The following is a 23569-nucleotide window of genomic DNA, read 5'->3' as shown; positions in this document are numbered from 1 at the left end:
TGTAGAGTGGCTTTCATCAATTTATCATGATAAAGGACAAACAACTGCAACCTTTGACAAATGTTTGAGGAATAAAATAAAATAATAATTAATAAACCATACTTTGACCTTTTTGTTTGGCGCTATTAAATAGATTATAAATATTGAAATAAAAAATGCATATATTTCTAGGGCAATAATAAAGAGAATTCTGGGTCAAGCAAATTAATAAATGAAATAGCTGAAGCCAGACAACAAATTCAAAAAGCTTTATCTTCTGTGAGTAAAATTGCTGTTGTTCATGTTATTATTTCATTCTTTTAAGCATGTAGATATTTAGTGCAAAGCAATCTAGTTACAACTGACTGTTTTATAATAGCTATCTGTCTTTCTTTTCTTAACATTTCTATAAGGGCTATTCCAGAAAAAAATGTATGGGGGGGTTGGAAGGCAGTTTTTGTCAGCACCCACCACCCAGACAATTGTAATTGAGAATTATAGTGCATTATAGTGTGAAAAGTTGCTCTGATACCCATCACCCATGTATTATTAATATAATGTGCCTTCCAACCCCTTATACATTTTTTTCTGGAATAGCCCTAACAAATTATGACCTTGCACACCATTAATCAAAAAAAAATCTGTGCATTATACATAACTGGATACGGTAATAAGGCAGTAGACTGCCATTGAATAATCAATTTTGATGACAGACTACTGTGTTATTACCATAGTCAGTTGTGTATAATGCGCACATTTTTCTCAAGTTAATCTGGCATAAAAGATGTGTGTTATGCATCAATAAGTTATGTGTATAATACACAGATTTGTTTCTTTAGTTACATGGACCAAAATTAGTTTTGTTTTATGCATCAATGTGTTTTATACAGAAAAGAAAGAATATTTTCTCTTAATACATGCAGATAGTTATTATAAAACAGTCTTCAATTCACCTTAAGTTGAATAAACCAACCCAATGTTAATTTTTACATCATATCTGGTTAGTTAGGGCTTTAATGTTTTGCAGTCTGTATACATTATGTATATTCCTGCTTTAGTTTACAAATGCTTAAGACCATGAAGACCAAGATAAACATGGTAAAGGTACACACACTTATATCATGTAATATGTATATAAAGGAATATATAATATTTGATGTAAAATTTTATAGAATGGATTACAAGAATAGTTAATGAAGGTTGAAATTTAAATACTAGTAATTTTATTATACTTGTACATTTCAATTTAAAAACATAATATAATATATATATACATCAAGAAATTTCATCAATAAACATGATAAAAAAATACAAAAACTTCAGAAAATAGGTTTGGTTTGAATTCCATTGTAATTTGGTCGCATCATGATTTGACATTAAACAGTAAAATGAAAATTGCACATGTTATTCTGAAAATGAAAAATTCAATTTGATCTGAATGTCATCAATGTTGAAAAATAGATGTTGGGTAAATTAGTCTTGAGATGGCAAACCAACAATCAAAATAACCAAAATGATACTTAAAGAAAATTGACGAACAATAAACAGACTTCAACAACCAATATTTTTCCATACCTTATGCATATGCCTAGCTTTTAATCATTCAATCTTTAAAAGTTATGAATAAATTTGCTGACGCAAAAATTAGCATCCTCATGTGTTTATGGTGTTTTGATTCTGCAAAATAATTATATATATATATATATATATATATATATAAATGTCTAAGAATATAACTAAAACACACTAATTGATACATTAAAAAGTTCTATTAGATGTTAAATAGAAATACACAATATTTCGCTAAACAAATTAGCTTCATCAGGCGTGTGCATCTCTCAAGGTGAAATCGGATGCATGACAGAAAAATATTTTTGTAGCTTAATCTATACAAGATTTGAGGGATGGGTGTAACATATTAATTCGGTCATAAAATATGTTTGTAGCTACAACTACATGAAGTTGGAATAAAAGTTTAACACATTTATAGATGTTCGATTAATTGTATGAATTTTTATAAATTAATTTTTATGATTTCAAGATAACTATGGTTTTGATTTGCTTTGAAATCTTTTTTCGTCTCTCTCATTGAGTCCATCAGGTTCAAGAGTTCGTAACTGGTGCATCCAAAATCTCTCTCTTTTTTGTCTTCCTTGTGTATCCCAATTTTGATTTTTCTCAATGATTTGAAATGTGATGTTATTTCAAATTAGCTTCATCAGGCGTGTGCATCTCTCAACTTCATGTAGTTGTAGCTACAAACATATTTTATGACCGAATTAATATGTTACACCCATCCCTCAAAGTCAAAATTACAAAACCAAGCAACAAAATAAATTTGCCAGAGATGGTCTTAAACAATTTTCAAATTTTGATACAAATAATATTTTAAAAGAGAGTAAGTTAAAACAACCAAGAAAAAGACGTTTTAAAAAACGGACACGACCTGCGGAGAATAATTTAGTTGTTAATCTATCGTCAACAGAATTAACCAACTCCGAAGAAAAATTATTAAGTAGAGGTCTTAACTTCTGTCCTATACCAGCAAACATTAACAACCTACAACTGGAGACAGATGTGAATCAATTTGCTAGACGCCTTCGCCTAAAAGAACATTTTAATAGGCAACACAAAAAAAACTTACAAGAAGCCGGAATGAATGATTCGGAATATGAGAGTGATAAAGAGGACAAGTGCATCCCAAGATTTAAAAAGAAAAGCGAATGGAATCCACCAAGGAGTAAGAACGACAATTTAGAATCCTTTATATCATCAATTAAAACTGAAGTAAAATCATCAGTCAGTGGCAAACGTTTAAGGAATCTCTCTGAACAAGAAAGCCAGGCCATAAATAATTTAAAAAGCCGTGATGATATTGTTATTAAACAAGCAGACAAAGGAAGTGCAGTTGTAGTGATCAACAAAACCGACTACATTGAAGAAGGGAATCGTCAGCTTTCAAATACTAAATTTTACAAACATTTAGAAAGTGATCCTACAAAAGAAATAAGTAAACAAATTAATGAGGTCCTTTCAGACATGAACAGCAAAAAACATATTGATGACGACACGTACGACTATCTACGACCTGATGAAACCTGCACAGCCGGTCGATTTTACTTGCTCCCAAAACTCCATAAAGAAGGGATTCCGGGAAGACCGATAGTATCTGCAAATGGCCATCCAACCGAAAAAATATCTGAATTCGTGGATTACCATCTCAGACCACATGTTAGAACAATGCCATCTTACATTCAAGATACTACAGATTATTTGAAGAAAATGGATTCATTAAACCCCTTACCAAACAACACAATTTTGGTATCGATGGATGTGTCTTCTTTGTACACAAATATTCCCAAAAATGAAGGAATAGTCGCTTGTGAACAGGTATGGAACAATCGTAAGGATAAACATCCCCCAACAGACTGTCTGGTTCAGTTGCTGAGACTAGTGCTTGAAAACAACAATTTTGCATTCAACGACCAGCACTACTTGCAGGTTGACGGTACCAGTATGGGAACCAAAATGGCACCTTCTTTTGCCAACATTTTCATGGGGAGTCTCGAAGAACGCATCCTTTCGAATGTACCATACAAACCCTTGTCTTGGCTCCGTTATATTGATGACATCGACATCAAATGGAACGAAACTGCAGAACGCCTGCAAGAATTTCTCGATTTCTGTAACAACTTTCATCAATCGATCAAGTTCACATCTGAAGTTTCAAATGAGAAAATTGCGTTTCTCGACACCACCATAACTTTAGAAAACGGAGTCATGACAACAGACCTTCACACCAAAAAAACTGATAAACACCAATTTCTCTCTCCGAAGAGTTGTCACCCGAAACACTGCTCCCGGAGCATTCCGTACAGCCAAGCCATCAGGTTAAAACGGATTTGTTCATCGGAATCAAAGTTAAACCATCGTTTAGGGCAACTCAGACAGCAACTCAAATCAAGAGGTTATAAGAACAAAAGTATTTCAGAAGCTTTTGGAAAAGCAAACGAAAAAGAACGAACACACCTACTTGAATACAAAGAAAAGACGGCCCAGACAAATAAAATCCCGTTTGTTGTTAGCTTTCATCCTCATCTGACAAATATTTCATCAATTGTCCACAAACACTGGCGTCTTATTGAAAATGATCCTTCCTTAAGCGAGATTTTTCCATCACCTCCCGTTATGGCTTACCGCAGACCAAAAAACCTCAAAGATATTCTAGTATCATCCAAAGTATCTAAACGGGAGATATCAACAATCGGAGGTTATAAACAATGCGGAAGGGGCAATTGTAAGTGCTGCAAAGTCGCCAATATAGAAACCCAGTTCATCAGCACAGTCACAAAGAGAAATTACAACATATTTATAACATCAAATTGCAAAACGCAAAATTGCATTTATGTTCTAACGTGTGGAACTTGCAAATTACAATATGTTGGTGAAACAGAAACCCCATTTAACATCCGACTAAATAACCATCGGTCATTTTATACAAAAGAAAGGAACTGCCCAATTACAAGACACCTTTTAAGAGCAGGACATGATTTTGAAAACATCACATTTCAAATCATTGAGAAAAATCAAAATTGGGATACACAAGGAAGACAAAAAAGAGAGAGATTTTGGATGCACCAGTTACGAACTCTTGAACCTGATGGACTCAATGAGAGAGACGAAAAAAGATTTCAAAGCAAATCAAAACCATAGTTATCTTGAAATCATACAAATTAATTTATAAAAATTCATACAATTAATCGAACATCTATAAATGTGTTAAACTTTTATTCCAACTTCATGTAGTTGTAGCTACAAACATATTTTATGACCGAATTAATATGTTACACCCATCCCTCAAATCTTGTATAGATTAAGCTACAAAAATATTTTTCTGTCATGCATCCGATTTCACCTTGAGAGATGCACACGCCTGATGAAGCTAATTTGTTTAGCGAAATATTGCGTATTTCTATTTAACATCTAATAGAACTTTTTAATGTATCAATTAGTGTGTTTTAGTTATATTCTTAGACATTTATATAATTTTAATTCAGTAACTGTATCAGTTTATTTTCACAAACTGATCCACGCTTAATTAGATTGAATGTTGATTGTTGCTATTTTTAGACATTATATATTATTCTCGCAGGCAACACGCATTACACATATTTTTGTGTGTAATCCTTTCATATCTATTTCCTGTTAAGATTATGGAACAAAGAACTTATTTTAACAAACTACGAAGTTTAACAAAACAGAAAATACAAGTTGAACATCATGTTTCAAACATTAAATCATATATTTATAACAACAAAATACCAAACGGGTTAAATATTAAATTGACACCACAAACACCGGGTGTAAAGTCCTTCAGATTTCTGAAACGTTGGGACGAAACTTTATTCAATTGTTCTTTTCGGCTTCTCCAACTTTTACTCTCCTTTTCTATCTATTCATATAAACAAATCAACTCTGGAATAAATGAAATGCTTTCTACACCACCAATGTCCATTACTAACGGAGACATGGATTTAATCAAGAAAAGATTATCCGATATTGAAAGAATAGAAAGTCAAAATTACAAAACCAAGCAACAAAATAAATTTGCCAGAAATGGTCTTAAACAATTTTCAAATTTTGATACAAATAATATTTTAAAAGAGAGTAAGTTAAAACAACCAAGAAAAAGACGTTTTAAAAAACGGACACGACCTGCGGAGAATAATTTAGTTGTTAATCTATCGTCAACAGAATTAACCAACTCCGAAGAAAAATTATTAAGTAGAGGTCTTAACTTCTGTCCTATACCAGCAAACATTAACAACCTACAACTGGAGACAGATGTGAATCAATTTGCTAGACGCCTTCGCCTAAAAGAACATTTTAATAGGCAACACAAAAAAAACTTACAAGAAGCCGGAATGAATGATTCGGAATATGAGAGTGATAAAGAGGACAAGTGCATCCCAAGATTTAAAAAGAAAAGCGAATGGAATCCACCAAGGAGTAAGAACGACAATTTAGAATCCTTTATATCATCAATTAAAACTGAAGTAAAATCATCAGTCAGTGGCAAACGTTTAAGGAATCTCTCTGAACAAGAAAGCCAGGCCATAAATAATTTAAAAAGCCGTGATGATATTGTTATTAAACAAGCAGACAAAGGAAGTGCAGTTGTAGTGATCAACAAAACCGACTACATTGAAGAAGGGAATCGTCAGCTTTCAAATACTAAATTTTACAAACATTTAGAAAGTGATCCTACAAAAGAAATAAGTAAACAAATTAATGAGGTCCTTTCAGACATGAACAGCAAAAAACATATTGATGACGACACGTACGACTATCTACGACCTGATGAAACCTGCACAGCCGGTCGATTTTACTTGCTCCCAAAACTCCATAAAGAAGGGATTCCGGGAAGACCGATAGTATCTGCAAATGGCCATCCAACCGAAAAAATATCTGAATTCGTGGATTACCATCTCAGACCACATGTTAGAACAATGCCATCTTACATTCAAGATACTACAGATTATTTGAAGAAAATGGATTCATTAAACCCCTTACCAAACAACACAATTTTGGTATCGATGGATGTGTCTTCTTTGTACACAAATATTCCCAAAAATGAAGGAATAGTCGCTTGTGAACAGGTATGGAACAATCGTAAGGATAAACATCCCCCAACAGACTGTCTGGTTCAGTTGCTGAGACTAGTGCTTGAAAACAACAATTTTGTATTCAACGACCAGCACTACTTGCAGGTTGACGGTACCAGTATGGGAACCAAAATGGCACCTTCTTTTGCCAACATTTTCATGGGGAGTCTCGAAGAACGCATCCTTTCGAATGTACCATACAAACCCTTGTCTTGGCTCCGTTATATTGATGACATCGACATCAAATGGAACGAAACTGCAGAACGCCTGCAAGAATTTCTCGATTTCTGTAACAACTTTCATCAATCGATCAAGTTCACATCTGAAGTTTCAAATGAGAAAATTGCGTTTCTCGACACCACCATAACTTTAGAAAACGGAGTCATGACAACAGACCTTCACACCAAAAAAACTGATAAACACCAATTTCTCTCTCCGAAGAGTTGTCACCCGAAACACTGCTCCCGGAGCATTCCGTACAGCCAAGCCATCAGGTTAAAACGGATTTGTTCATCGGAATCAAAGTTAAACCATCGTTTAGGGCAACTCAGACAGCAACTCAAATCAAGAGGTTATAAGAACAAAAGTATTTCAGAAGCTTTTGGAAAAGCAAACGAAAAAGAACGAACACACCTACTTGAATACAAAGAAAAGACGGCCCAGACAAATAAAATCCCGTTTGTTGTTAGCTTTCATCCTCATCTGACAAATATTTCATCAATTGTCCACAAACACTGGCGTCTTATTGAAAATGATCCTTCCTTAAGCGAGATTTTTCCATCACCTCCCGTTATGGCTTACCGCAGACCAAAAAACCTCAAAGATATTCTAGTATCATCCAAAGTATCTAAACGGGAGATATCAACAATCGGAGGTTATAAACAATGCGGAAGGGGCAATTGTAAGTGCTGCAAAGTCGCCAATATAGAAACCCAGTTCATCAGCACAGTCACAAAGAGAAATTACAACATATTTATAACATCAAATTGCAAAACGCAAAATTGCATTTATGTTCTAACGTGTGGAACTTGCAAATTACAATATGTTGGTGAAACAGAAACCCCATTTAACATCCGACTAAATAACCATCGGTCATTTTATACAAAAGAAAGGAACTGCCCAATTACAAGACACCTTTTAAGAGCAGGACATGATTTTGAAAACATCACATTTCAAATCATTGAGAAAAATCAAAATTGGGATACACAAGGAAGACAAAAAAGAGAGAGATTTTGGATGCACCAGTTACGAACTCTTGAACCTGATGGACTCAATGAGAGAGACGAAAAAAGATTTCAAAGCAAATCAAAACCATAGTTATCTTGAAATCATACAAATTAATTTATAAAAATTCATACAATTAATCGAACATCTATAAATGTGTTAAACTTTTATTCCAACTTCATGTAGTTGTAGCTACAAACATATTTTATGACCGAATTAATATGTTACACCCATCCCTCAAATCTTGTATAGATTAAGCTACAAAAATATTTTTCTGTCATGCATCCGATTTCACCTTGAGAGATGCACACGCCTGATGAAGCTAATTTGTTTAGCGAAATATTGCGTATTTCTATTTAACATCTAATAGAACTTTTTAATGTATCAATTAGTGTGTTTTAGTTATATTCTTAGACATTTATATAATTTTAATTCAGTAACTGTATCAGTTTATTTTCACAAACTGATCCACGCTTAATTAGATTGAATGTTGATTGTTGCTATTTTTAGACATTATATATATATATATATATATATATAAGTACAGAGTGTTGATTATCACTAAATAGATTATAATTCACTGCTTTTTGCTTCTTAAAAATGCGATATTTATTTCTGTGAATAAATTCATTTGAAAATACAGTAAAAATGTTTAATAAAAAAAGTTAATAGAATTATTTATTTTATGAATTAAAGTTTATTGAAGCAAATTTTTTATATATATATATTTTTTAATTAGTACTTCAAAAAAGCAATTAGTAATGATTAGAAACAGAAGTTAAGTCTACATATATACTACATGTATATCAAAATTTGATCTTTTTAAATTCTGTTAATTAACTTTACATTCCACTTTTCTGGTTTTTTTTGCCATCATTCAGGTATTGGTATATATAGCAAAAATATTGTGTTGTTTTAAAATGCTTCTGATTTTTTGTTCAAATACATGTTGTATACATAGATTATTCCCCCTTATTTTGTTCTTCTAATAATCATCATACATGTTGTATGTACATACAAAATATTCTTTCTTTTTTACACGTTTTACAAAAATGTTGAAAATTATTTTCTGAGCAAGGTGTATACCATAGTGCTATACTAAGTGATCCACCTTTTATTCATCATCTAAATTAACATGTTCTATAAACATGATAAATGCAAAAATATTTTTGGCATATTTGAAGTCTCGTCTCTTTTATAACTAGTCTGACAATATTCAACATATCTGTATTTAGATTTCTGTTAGTACTTTTACATTTTGATTCAATATATTTTTTATGTTCATTATGTTTTTTCTCTGTTATAAATACATTTTTTTAGCTCACCTGGCCCGAAGGGCCAAGTGAGCTTTTCTCATCACTTGGCGTCCGTCGTCCGTCGTCGTTAACTTTTACAAAAATCTTCTTCTCTGAAACTGCAGGGCCAAATTTAACCAAACATAGCCAAAATCAATATTAGGGTATTAAGTTTAAAAATTGTGTCTGGTGACCCGGCCAACCAACCAAGATGGCCGCCATGGCTAAAAATAGAACATAGGGGTAAAATGCAGTTTTTGGCTTATAACTCAGAAACCAAAGCATTTAGAGCAAATCTGACATGGAGTAAAATTGTTTATCAGGTCAAGATCTATCTGCCCTGAAATTTTCAGATGAATCGGACAACCCGTTGATAGGTTGCTGCCCCTGAATTGGTAATTTTGAGAAAATCTTGCTGTTTTTGGTTATTATCTTGAATATTATTATAGATAGAGATAAACTGTAAACAGCAAAAATGTTCAGCAAAGTAAGATCTACAAATAAGTCAACATGACCAAAATGGTCTGTTGACCCCTTTGAAGTTATTGCCCTTTATAGTCAATTTTTAACCATTTTTCGTAAATCTTAATTATCTTTTACAAAAATCTTCTCCTCTGAAACTACTGGACCTAATTAAACCAAACTGGGCCACAATCATCATTCAGGTATCTAGTTTAAAAATTGTGTCGGGTGATCCGGCCAACCAACCAAGATGGCCGCCATGGCTAAAAATAGAACATAGGGGTAAAATGCAGTTTTTGGCTTATCACTCAAAAACCGAAGCATTTAGAGCAAATCTGACATGTGGTAAAATTGTTTATCAGGTCAAGATCTATCTGCCCTGAAATTTTGAGATGAATCGGACAACTCGTTGATAGGTTGCTGCCCCTGAATTGGTAATTTTAAGGAAATTTTGCTGTTTTTGGTTATTATCTTGAATATTATTATAGATAGAGATAAACTGTAAACAGCAAAAATGTTCAGCAAAGTAAGATCTACAAACAAGTCAACATGACCAAAATGGTCTGTTGACCCCTTTCAGTCAGAGCTCAGACATAAATAAGTCTAAATCTGCTTTTGACTCATAGAGGTCTAAATTTGTAAGTTTTAGGATTAGTCCCCCTTTAATGCAAGACAAAATACGACTTTAATAAGTCAAATGTTGTTAAGCAAGAAATAATTGACCAGAATCAAAAAGTTGCAAATATTGACTCCTACAAGTCGATAAGTGATCAAAATTGGTTAACTTCAAGACCCACGCATATTTATAAGGAGGTCATGCATCTAAATCAAATAATGACAACATTGAAAGCCAATGCTTTGTCTTCTAAAGAAAAATATGAATGAGAGTCTAAAAAATCGGAGATAATGTTAATTAACCTTACAATGCAACCACCTGGTACTACACTTAATGAGTAAAAACATCTGTGTTTAGTAAGGATGTTCAATTAGACAATTACATATAGATAGCTCAAGTCCTTGTGAACTCTCAGACAGGTTTTTGCTGTCATAGGTTGTGTAGTTTGGCCACCAAGTGAAATTAAGTTTTTTCATCAATATAAATAGACCTAAACAAGTCTATCATTTTATGACTTAGATAAGTCTAAAATTGAAAACACATTTTTATGATAAATACATGTTTTGACTTCTTTAAGTCAAAAACAAAAATAGACTTGTTTATGTCTGAGCTCTGACTGCCTTTAGGAGTTATTGCCCTTTATAGTCAATTTTTAACCATTTTTCGTAAATCTTAGTTATCTTTTACAAAAATCTTCTCCTCTGAAACTACTGGACCAAATTAAACCAAACTTAGCCACAATCATCATTGGGGTATCTAGTTTAAAAATTGTGTCCGGTGACCCGGCCAACCAACCAAGATGGCTGCCATGGCTAAAAATAGAACATAGGGGTAAAATGCAGTTTTTGGCTTATCACTCAAAAACCAAAGCATTTAGAGCAAATCTGACATGTGGTAAAATTGTTTATCAGGTCAAGATCTATCTGCAACAACAAAAGAAAGAGAATTTTTAACGACCTCAGCTGGCTTTACAACCCTTGCTGCCCTTATATGATAATTTTTTATTACCTTTTTGTTTTTTGGCAAAAGGGGGGGGAGGGGGGGGGGGTGCGCAACAACAAAACTACTTCACAACTTTCTCATTACTTTGCATTTCTTGTGAGACAAATTTTACAAAAATTCTCCCCTGAAACAACTGTTGAATTTAAACAAACTTGGTTTAAATCACCACTAGGATATCCAGGGACCACTGTGTATGATGACCCTGCCTGCCCACATAGCTGAAATAAAACATAGGTTTCAAATGCACTTTTTAGTATTATATCTCTGAAACTAAACGACAGTACAACAGTCATGACAGTTGCATTTATCATGCAACAATTGTAAATAAAAATATCAGGTGAGCGACACAGGGTCCTTGGACCCTCTAGTTTATTTTCATGATTATCATCTTTTCATTCGAACATTTCTCATACATGTATTTGCAGGGCTTAAAAATTCATGGTCAAAATAGATATTTAGTTTCTCTTTATCTTAACCTGTCTACTTGATTTACTTGTTCAATAACATGAATAAACTTCATCCCGTTCATATTGTTTGTATTTAGCGATTTATTTGAAGTTCTTTTCTTAAAGTCAGTAGTCACACTAAGGAGAAAATTCACAACTATTTATTATGTTTATTGAAGAAGGAAAACATGTCTAATCAAAATCCTATACAGAGTAAAAAAAAATATGATTCAGCTCCACTTTAATTAAATTACTAAATTAGGTACAAGCAATGACAAGGTGGACTCTCAAACCTATTGATTTGAGAAAGTTGTTTATATTTTTGTATTGCTTTACATTTCCTATTGTGTATGCTTTCATTGTTGTAATTATACATGGAGTTAACAGTCATCTAAATGGTTATTTCTCTAATTTTCAAGCTATTTTCCCATTTCTTGATCGGTGTGAGAAAAATATTTCTCCTCACTAGTGAAAAATCTGTTCTCGGCAAATGATTGGTAGAAATTTAATTGTGACGTTAAATTTTCTTGGTTTCTTCTGAATTTCCCTATTGTGACGTCATGAAAAAAAGGCGACCATGCCTGATGACGCCACATAAAAAGTACACAACTTTTTTCAAATCTTTGAAAAAGAAGGATAAAAATCATTAGAGAAACAGATTCCACCACTATCACTATAACTCGTGTATTACAATTCTCAACAGTTAAATTTTAATTATTTAAAAAGCTCGGCAAGCCTCACGCTTTAAATAATGAAATTTTACTGTCTTAAGTGGAGAAATATTGTAACTCACTTGTTGCAGTTGTGGAATCTATATACTTATGGTTGGCAAACTAGGCATATATATTTTCTAGATCTGATATTTTGTCAAACAGACTATACATGTACATTGTGCACAATCGATGGCTATCAATTTTTAAAGATTGAGGAAAAATTGTTATTTCCTGGATATATAAATTTGATTTCATGCATGTTTTACTCCAATCTAATTAAAATTAAATCTCAAACTCGCTCATTTTTTAATGCTTGGTCGCTGCGTTTAGATTGGTTTTACCCATATCTGCATTCAGACCTTTAGTTAGTTAGTAATTTGTTGATCATTGAAAGTCATGTTTTACCCACTAACAAATCCATTAAAAATTGAAAAAAAAACAATGAATTCACCAAAGTTATTAGATCTATAAATTTAGAATTTACTTTCATTGTGTTGATTGTATGGATGACAAAGATGAATCAAGATCTAAACACTTGTATCATTAATAACATGTATAATATGATTTTAAAGAAAACCTTTATAAATGCTCACAATTATTGCTGACTTCAAATGGCACTTCATATTCAAATAAAAATATTCTCTGTCAAATAACATTGAAAAAAGGATACAGACAATGTTTTTCTAGCATTAGAAGTTCTATTGACATCTCCTTTTACATTTCTAAAGCTCTAGACCAAAAAGTTCTATTAAACTTAGATATAGATCTTTGTTTAGAGGTTAATATTCACACTTATTTTCTATGTAGAGTGGTGGTTCAGCTTTATCTTCGGGAGGAGATGGACAGTTCAACAACAGAATGAACACACTAGAAACAGAAAATAAAGAACTCAAGAAAAGTAAGTTTCACCAAACAAATGCTGAAATATCATTCCCCTCCCCATTCAGACCATCACGACCCTCATGTATAATCATCTGTTAATGTAGATTAGTAGATTTCCATTAGTTACCTCTATACAGTAGACAAAATTTGGAATGGGGAATCTAATGTTAATATATTTCTTCAAATCATATAAGCTTACCTACTTAAACCTTTGAACCAAAACATTGTATCAAACCGTGTTGATGTTGTGTACATGTAAGCACATATAAGCATGAAGTTGCCTGTAAATTTTGTAGGTTTGGGATTTTTTTTAGTTCAACAACAAAATGATAAAAATTTTTTTTTATTAAACTTCAATTAAACAAAAGCATACTTGTTTGTAAAATTTACTTTTCTCCAAAAATCGTATTTTGAAATGATTGGGTCACAATTTTTAACAAGTATGGTAGAGAATATAGCAAACAACTTTAAAAGATATTTTATTTCAAATCAATTTTAGAAATGAAAAAGCAAAGATTACAGGGTATCCATCAATGACACAATATCAGTACCTGCACAACAAAAAAATAAACAATGTGGAAATGATGTGTATTACAATAATGTTAATTTGGTTTTAGATAACAAAATCAGTATCTTTTCCAATAAAAATACTTTGTAAAGATTCTGATAGAAAATTTTTCATAGTACCGTGGGATCAAAAAGAAAAGGAACAGTGCTTATATTGCTGTTCTTCATCTGAAAGTCACTGTGAGATCTTTAACACAAAGCATGAGTGGAATTCTTTGCAAATAATTCTGGTAGACATTGTTAGTTGTAAGACCACAAAATCAGGCGGGATAAAAAAAAAAAGAACATACTCGAAAGTAGAACATATTGAAAAATAAAATAGTTCCTACACATCATGCACATACAGGCTGTAGGTCAGGTGTAAATATAAAACACAGTTATTTCATTATAGATAAATTTACCCAGGATTATCTCCCTTTTACCTTGTGTATATTTGTATTGCTAATAAGGAGTACCCTGTAAACTGTAAATATAAATACAAGGACGTTTGTAATTTAAATTTCTGAATTTTATAGTTGTTGACGATATGAAGAAAATGGTTTCAAAGTTAGAAAGCAGAGTCACAGCCCTTGAAGGTGGAAAAAGTTCAGCAACAGTATCTAAGCCGGCTCCTGCTCCAGCAGATGATGACGATGATGATTTTGACCTCTTTGGAGATGATGATGTAATGGTTTATTAATCATTTTACTTTTTTTTGTACAAAATATCTGAAGGTTCCCATTGGTGGTAAAAATAACTCTGATAAAGAAACTCTATAATCAATATAAAACTGAAACATACATGTAGAGAATATCATAATTATAATGGTCTTTCAGGGGGGAAGGGTAGTTCAATTGTAGTTTAAGGTCAAGGACATAAATAAATTGTGGGTCAGTCATGTGATCGTAAACACACATTATTTTTGGCCGAACATTAAAACTTATATCTTAGGCATGTAACATGCTTCAAATCAGTTTAGACAGAAGAATGAATGTATGTTTAATCAAAATAGCAGTAAATTGAATAGATTTTGGGGATTTCAATACCAAAATGTGGACTTCACACCATTCATGCATACAACATTTTGAGATATGTATGCACTGTTAGCCATCAGTCTGATACCCAAGACTAATAAAATTGTATTCAGACTATTTTTTTTGTAAAACTTTATATTAACTGTTTAATACCTAAAAAAATGTGGAATATTGGTCTTAGAACTAGAAATTTGAAAAGATTTTGGTGCAGACTGGATTAACATTCACAATTATTTTTGGATCAAATATAGGTGTTATAAAACATGTAAAATGAATATGAAAATTCCTTGATTAAAAATATATAAATGTCTTTTTTTTTCCAGGAAGAGGCACAAGCTGAAGCTGAAAAAATTAAACAGGAAAGAATAAAGGCATATGCTGACAAAAAAGCTAAAAGTATGAAATAGTTCATTATATTTGATATAATATAGGGGTACTTATTTTGTCTTTTATTTAAACACAAATACCTATCTGCTTACATAAAAATAAGAAGATGTGGTACATAAAATTGAGAATGGAAATGGGGAATGTGCCAAAGAGACAACAACCCGACCATAGAAAAAAACAACAGCAGAAGGTCACCAAAAGATCTTCAATGTAGCGAAAAATTCCCGCACCCAGAGGCGTCCTTCAGCTGGCCCCTAAACAAATATATACTAGTTCAGTGATAATGAACGCCATACTAATTTCCAAATTGTACACAAGAAACAAAATTAAAATAATACAAGACTAACAAAGGCCAGAGGCTCCTGACTTGGGACAGGCGCAAAATACTGCGGGGTTAAACATGTTTGTGAGATCTCAACCCTCCCCCTATACCTCTAGCCAATGTAGAAAAGTAAACGCATAACAATACGCACATTAAAATTCAGTTCAAGAGAAGTCCGGGTCTGATGTCAGAAGATGTAACCAAAGAAAATAAACAAAATGACAATAATACATAAATAACAACAGACTACTAGCAGTTAACTGACATGCCAGCTCCAGACTTCAATTAAACGGAATGAAAGATTATGATTTCATCATATGAACATCAGGCACAATCCTTCCCGTTAGGGGTTTAGTATCATACCATCATAACATATATGAGAAGAACATAACCCGTGTCATGCCAACAACTGGTTTTTGAATAAATGTGTTTAGTTCCGATGCAAAGACCCTATAAGTGAATCAATATTAACGCCAAAATATGCAATATTTAATGACCTGACAACAGTATCGTAACTATATCCCTTCTTAATAAGTCTATTCAAAGGTTTTGTTAGTTTTTGAGGTGAATACTGACACCTTTGTGCTTTATAAAGAATATTTCCATAAAAAATTGGATGTGAAATACCTGAACGTATAAGAAGTCTGCAAGTTGAGCTATATTTACGAATGATGTCCTTATACCGATGATAAAATTTAGTAAATGTTTTGACTAGTTTGTGATATCGAAAACCCTGGTGTTATAATTTTTCAGTAATACATAAATTGTATGAGTGCGAATTCAATGAGACAACACTTCAACTAAGTCATAATGTATAAAAAGTTAACAGCCATAGGTCAAAGTATGGCCTTCCACAAGTAGCCTTGGCCTACACCAAACAGCAAGCTATAAAGGGCTCAAAAATGATAAACAATTCAAACAGAAAAACTAACAGTCTAATCTATACCAAAAACTGTAATGGATTGCACTTACAAGTATCTGTTAAAAAAAACACCTAACCGACCATTCATTGCTATAGGCTGGACAGTCTGGAAATATTTGCCCTCAGTATGGGCATGTAAGATGGGTGAAAAAAAGCAAAAAAATTGGTTTCCACCATACAGTAAAATGTGAAAGAGGTACATGATAGGAATTAGTTATGATATGAAGGGAAGAAGGTTAAGACTATTTGGCTATTTATTTAAGGTATTTTTGACATATAGCTCTTCAACGATTTTCGGTACTTACCCATCTTCGGATTTCAAATGTTTGGCTTTGAGCGTTCCTGATGAAGGTAAATCCAGAAAAGCGCTTCAGACGCAACAAATTATTAAACGTGTTGTTTTCCATTTTTTAAGACCATATGCTATGAATGAAATGACGTGTGGAATAAACGGTGTTTGCTCTTGTCAACACCTCCCACTTCTACTAAAAATTAAATTTCAGCATAGCAGTATATGATTTAAGGTAGATATTCCATATAATTAATGACTTATAACTATATTACTATTTCTATTTTCAGAACCTGTTTTAATAGCTAAATCAAGTATTGTATTAGATGTAAAACCCTGGGATGACGAAACAGACATGAAAGAATTAGAAAGATGTGTTAGAACTGTAGTAATGGATGGTCTTGTATGGGGAAATTGTAAGTATAATTAGAAAGATGTGTTAGAACTGTAGTAATGAATGGGCTTGTATGGGGAAATTGTAAGTACAATTAGAAAGATGTGTTAGAACTGTAGTAATGGATGGGCTTGTATGGGGAAATTTAATGTAAGTTTACTTAGATATTATATGAAGAACAATTTTAAGTCCAGGGGTTAGTCTGAGTATTGTTTTTGATTAACCTTTTAATATTGTTATCTGTTAACTTTTTCTGTTGATACCAATACATGGAATACATCACACTACTGGATGCTTGTGATGTGTTTTTTTTTTTAAACTAGTTTATTTTGGTTAACATGGTTAAGGTACAGTTGGGTGCAGACCAAGCATTACATGTAGACGGGCCGAAAAAGTTAACGCGGCGTTTACTCGCGTGCACTTCATGTAAACGCTGCGTTAACTGTGCGTTAACTCCGAAATTGCAGTAGACATTAAAAGTAAACGGGCGTTTACTTTCGCGTTTACCTCTGCGTTAACGCAAAAACGGCGAGTCTTCTAATTTTGTAAAGAGTAAACGGGCGTTTACTTTTCCGTTTACCTCCGCGTTAACGTGGAAAAAGGCGCGTCTTCTATTTTTGTAATAAGTAAACGCGCGTTTACTGTTTGTAGTAATCGCCCGTTAACGCAGATTGTCATTGTAACTTGGATACACTGACCTAAAATATGAAATGATAAGGAACATCAAAATTAATTGACCAAGTGGTCATTTCTGCTTGACATATTGACGATTACAGTTATTTAAAAATGTCACACATTTGTATTTAATTGAACAATAATTATAGTAAATTTCTTGTTCTTCGCAAATAATAGTTTAAGTATGTTTATTCAAATACATGTAATTTAATCCTCACCAAAATCAAACAGTTTCTCATCTTAGACAGACTGACTCGTAAAACAAAACTTTTTGATATCATTCACCACAACTGACAATATTTACCTCTTAACAAGTTATCTTATTCTATATAGAAGTAATTCAGTTATATTTTTATGCCATAATTGACCATATAAAACAATTGACAGCAATGTTTGTACATGCCTGACGGCGATGACCTCTTTTTATTTAAAATATTGAATAGTAAACAAAATTCAGTAGTTTTCATACATCAGACTAACTCGTAATATATAATTATTATTAGGTAGCAATATTTGAATATTATGACTAAAAAATTTTGTTCGCATCAATTTACAGTGCCAGCATGTCCTTTTTTTATTTAAAATATTGAATTGTAAACAAAATTCAGTAGTTTTTATACCTCAGACTGACTCATATAATAAAATTATTTGTCCGCAACAACCAAAACTGACCATATAAGCATTTAATTATGTAAATCTATATAGCCGCATAGTAAATGAGTTATATTTTCATGTAAGGATTTATTGTATAAGAAAATAGGTAGCAATATTTGAATATTATGACTAAAAAATTTTTGTTCGCATCAATTTAGAGTGCCAGCATGTCCTTTTTTATTCAAAATATTGAATCGTAAACAAAATTCAGTAGTTTTCATACCTCAAACTGACTCATATAATAAAATTATTTGTCCGCAACAACCAAAACTGATCATATAAGCATTTGCTTATGTAAATCTATATAGCCGCATAGTAAATGAGCTATATTTTCATGTAAGGATTGATTGTATAAGAAAATAGGTAGCAATATTTGAATATTATGATTACAAAATTTTGTTCGCATCAATTTAGAGTGCCAGCATGTCCTTTTTTATTCAAACTATTGAAGCGTAAACAAAATTCAGTAGTTTTCATACCTCAGACTGACTCATATAATAAAAATATTTGTCCGCAACAACCAAAACTGACCATATAAGCATTCTAGTATGTAAATCTATATAGCCGCATAGTAAATGAGTTATATTTTTAAGTAAGGATTGATTGTATAATAAAAAAGGTAGTAATATTTGAATATTATGATTAAAAAAAATTTGTTCGCATCAATTTAGAGTGCCAGCATGTCCTTTTTTTTTTTTAAATATTGAATCGTAAACAAAATTCAGTAGTTTTCATACCTCAGACTGACTCATATAATAAAATTATTTGTCCGCAACAACCAAAACTGACCATATAAGCATTTTATTATGTAAATCTATATAGCCGCATAGTAAATGAGTTATATTTTCATGTAAGGATTGATTGTATAAAAAAATAGGTAGCAATATTTGAATATTATGACTAAAAAATTTTGTTCGCATCAATTTAGAGTGCCAGCATGTACTTTTTTTATTCAAAATATTGAATTGTAAACAAAATTCAGTAGTTTTCATACCTCAGACTGACTCATATAATAAAATTATTTGTCCGCAACAACCAAAACTTACCATATAAGCATTTTATTATGTAAATCTATATAGCCGCATAGTAAATGAGTTATATTTTCATGTAAGGATTTATTGTATAAGAAAATAGGTAGCAATATTTGAATATTATGACTAAAAAATTTTGTTCGCATCAATTTAGAGTGCCAGCATGTCCTTTTTTATTCAAAATATTGAAGCGTAAACAAAATTCAGTAGTTTTCATACCTCAGACTGACTCATATAATAAAATTATTTGTCTGCAACAACCAAAACTGACCATATAAGCATTTGCTTATGTAAATCTATATAGCCACAGAGTAAATGAGCTATATTTTCATGTAAGGATTGATTGTATAAAAAAATAGGTAGCAATATTTGAACATTATGATTACAAAATTTTTTCGCATCAATTTAGAGTACCAGCAGGTCCTTTTTATGCCCCACCTACGATAGTAGAGGGGCATTATGTTTTCTGGTCTGTGCGTCCGTTCGTCCGTTCGTTCGTCCGTTCGTTCGTCCGTTCGTCCGTCTGTCCCGCTTCAGGTTAAAGTTTTTGGTCGAGGTAGTTTTTGATGAAGTTGAAGTCCAATTGACTTCAAACTTGGTACACATGTTCCCTATGATATGATCTTTCTAATTTTAATGCCAAATTAGAGATTTTACCCCAATTTCACGGTCCACTGAACATAGAAAATGAAAGTGCATGTTTCAGGTTAAAGTTTTTCAGGTTAAAGTTTTTGGTCAAGGTAGTTTTTGATGAAGTTGAAGTCCAATCAACTTGAAACTTAGTACACATGTTCCTTATGATATGATCTTTCTAATTTTAAAGCCAAATTAAACTTTTGACCCCAATTTCACGGTCCACTGAACATAGAAAATGAAAGTGCATGTTTCAGGTTAAAGTTTTTCAGGTTAAAGTTTTTGGTCAAGGTAGTTTTTGATGAAGTTGAAGTCCAATCAACTTGAAACTTAGTACACATGTTCCTTATGATATGATCTTTCTAATTTTAAAGCCAAATTAAACTTTTGACCCCAATTTCACGGTCCACTGAACATAGAAAATGAAAGTGCATGTTTCAGGTTAAAGTTTTTGGTCAAGGTAGTTTTTGATGAAGTTGAAGTCCAATCAACTTGAAACTTAGTACACATGTTCCTTATGATATGATCTTTCTAATTTTAAAGCCAAATTAAACTTTTGACCCCAATTTCACGGTCCACTGAACATAGAAAATGAAAGTGCATGTTTCAGGTTAAAGTTTTTCAGGTTAAAGTTTTTGGTCAAGGTAGTTTTTGATGAAGTTGAAGTCCAATCAACTTGAAACTTAGTACACATGTTCCTTATGATATGATCTTTCTAATTTTAAAGCCAAATTAAACTTTTGACCCCAATTTCACGGTCCACTGAACATAGAAAATGAAAGTGCATGTTTCAGGTTAAAGTTTTTCAGGTTAAAGTTTTTGGTCAAGGTAGTTTTTGATGAAGTTGAAGTCCAATCAACTTGAAACTTAGTACACATGTTCCCTATGATATTATCTTTCTAATTTTAATGCCTAATTATATTTTTTATCCAATTTCATGGTCCATTGAACATGGAAAATGATAGTGTGAGTGGGGCATCCGTGTACTTTGGACACATTCTTGTTTATTCAAAATATTGAATTGTAAACAAAATTCAGTAGTTTTCATACCTCAGACTGACTCATATAATAAAAATATTTGTCCGCAACAACCAAAACTGACCATATAAGCATTCTAGTATGTAAATCTATATAGCTGCATAGTAAATGAGTTATATTTTCAAGTAAGGATTGATTGTATAATAAAAAAGGAAGTAATATTTGAATATTATGATTAAAAAAATTTTGTTCCCATCAATTTAGAGTGCCAGCATGTCCTTTTTTATTTAAAATATTGAATCGTAAACAAAATTCAGTAGTTTTCATACCTCAGACTGACTCATATAATAAAATTATTTGTCCGCAACAACCAAAACTGACCATATAAGCATTTTATTATGTAAATCTATATACCCGCATAGTAAATGAGTTATATTTTCATGTAAGGATTGATTGTATAAGAAAATAGGTAGCAATATTTGAATATTATGACTAAAAGATTTTGTTCGCATCAATTTAGAGTGCCAGCATGTCCTTTTTTTTATTCAAAATATTGAATCGTAAGCAAAATTCAGTAGTTTTCATACCTCAGAATGACTCATATAATAAAATTATTTGTCCGCAACAACCAAAACTGATCATATAAGCATTTGCTTATGTAAATCTATATAGCCGCATAGTAAATGAGCTATATTTTCATGTAAGGATTGATTGTATAAGAAAATAGGTAGCAATATTTGAATATTATGATTACAAAATTTTGTTCGCATCAATTTAGAGTGCCAGCATGTCCTTTTTTATTCAAACTATTGAAGCGTAAACAAAATTCAGTAGTTTTCATACCTCAGACTGACTCATATAATAAAAATATTTGTCCGCAACAACCAAAACTGACCATATAAGCATTCTAGTATGTAAATCTATATAGCTGCATAGTAAATGAGTTATATTTTCAAGTAAGGATTGATTGTATAATAAAAAAGGAAGTAATATTTGAATATTATGATTAAAAAAATTTTGTTCCCATCAATTTAGAGTGCCAGCATGTACTTTTTTTTATTGAAAATATTGAATAGTAAACAAAATTCAGGAGTTTTCATACCTCAGACTGACTCATATAATAAAATTATTTGTCCACAACAACCAAAACTGACCATATAAGCATTCTATTATGTAAATTTATATAGCCGCATAGTAAATGAGTTATATATCAATGTAAAGATAGCAATATTTGAACCACAGGGGCTTGTTACAATTGCCGGGTTTACTATACATACGAACCCCTAAAAAAACACAAGGGAGGAAGCTAATTTGCGACAATGCTTCAAATTATTGTTGTAAATTTTTTCTAAGACTTTCACTTACTTTGTGACCTGAATAAATATGTTCCCACTTGAATTATCTCTCCAATGACATATATTTGTTACCTTAAATAACCTATATAACTATTGTAATCAATAAAACAAACTCGACATTTTTGAAATAGAACGAATCGAGGCCCTACATTTGAAAATGAAAGTACTAAAGCGACACCTACCGGAAAATATATTTTCGGCTCTCTCGGGAGTTTACCGAAATATGAGGACGAAAGACAGTATGCTCCTAATAATTCCCGCCAATTTTTACATTATTGTAATAAAAAATACCGTAGACTTCCGAAAAGCATAACATTTATGTAAACACCCGAGAGTGCCGAAAATATATTTTCCGATAGGTGTCGCTTTAGTACTTTCATTTTCAAATGTAGGGCCTCGATTCGTTCTATTTCAAAAATGTCGAGTTTGTTTTATTGATTACAATAGTTATAGAGGTTATTTAAGGTAACAAATATATGTCATTGGAGAGATAATTCAAGTGGGAACATATTTATTCAGGTCACAAAGTAAGTGAAAGTCTTAGAAAAAAATTACAACAATAATTTGAAGCATTGTCGCAAATTAGCTTCCTCCCTTGTGTTTTTTTAGGGGTTCGTATGTATAGTAAACCCGGCAATTGTAACAAGCCCCTGTGTTTGAACATTTTAATTGACGAGATTGTACAAATGAATATACTTATATTACACTTTATTGATATACCTTTCAATTTACGTTTTTTTTTTTTTATCATTTGTCAAAACAGAATCTTATCATGTTAATCCAAGGCAAACAAGGTGAATTTCGATTAAAAATTAATGTATTAAATATACCGAGTTATAGTTAGGAATTCGAAGAGACAATTATAAACGGGGAACGAAACAACGTCATGATGTTTATATCCCATCATATAAAAATATTCTCCCGATGTCTCGGATAACCTTTCTTTCCGTATCGATATTTGCACATGTAACTTTTGAAAGGAAAATATAGAAAATCTGCCAATCAGTAAAGTTAATGGACTTTATGAAAGTGATTTTGTGTAATTTAATATTTCGAATTAAAAGA

At 31.9% G+C, this 23569-nt stretch overlaps 2 protein-coding genes across 3 annotated transcripts in view; one reads left to right on the top strand and one right to left on the bottom strand.

The window, feature by feature from the left end:
* Positions 1-23569, bottom strand: part of LOC143055597 (uncharacterized) — a 445604-nt gene that overhangs the window by 410529 nt on the left and 11506 nt on the right. The gene's annotated exons all lie outside the window — the stretch shown is intronic.
* Positions 1-23569, top strand: part of LOC143055577 (elongation factor 1-delta-like) — a 28865-nt gene that overhangs the window by 2773 nt on the left and 2523 nt on the right. Inside the window, exons 3-7 of one of the 2 annotated variants that reach the window (XM_076228730.1) lie at positions 172-258; positions 13210-13300; positions 14367-14515; positions 15188-15260; positions 17075-17200. In XM_076228730.1, coding sequence (XP_076084845.1) covers positions 172-258; positions 13210-13300; positions 14367-14515; positions 15188-15260; positions 17075-17200 — 526 coding nt within the window. The remainder of the gene's footprint in view (positions 1-171; positions 259-13209; positions 13301-14366; positions 14516-15187; positions 15261-17074; positions 17201-23569) is intronic. The other variant, XM_076228729.1, reaches the window with a different exon arrangement.

Source organism: Mytilus galloprovincialis, chromosome 12 (genome assembly GCF_965363235.1).
Source record: "Mytilus galloprovincialis chromosome 12, xbMytGall1.hap1.1, whole genome shotgun sequence".
NCBI lineage: Eukaryota > Metazoa > Mollusca > Bivalvia > Mytilida > Mytilidae > Mytilus > Mytilus galloprovincialis.
Note: the sequence above shows the minus strand (reverse complement) of the source record. Positions and strands in the feature narration are given on the sequence as shown.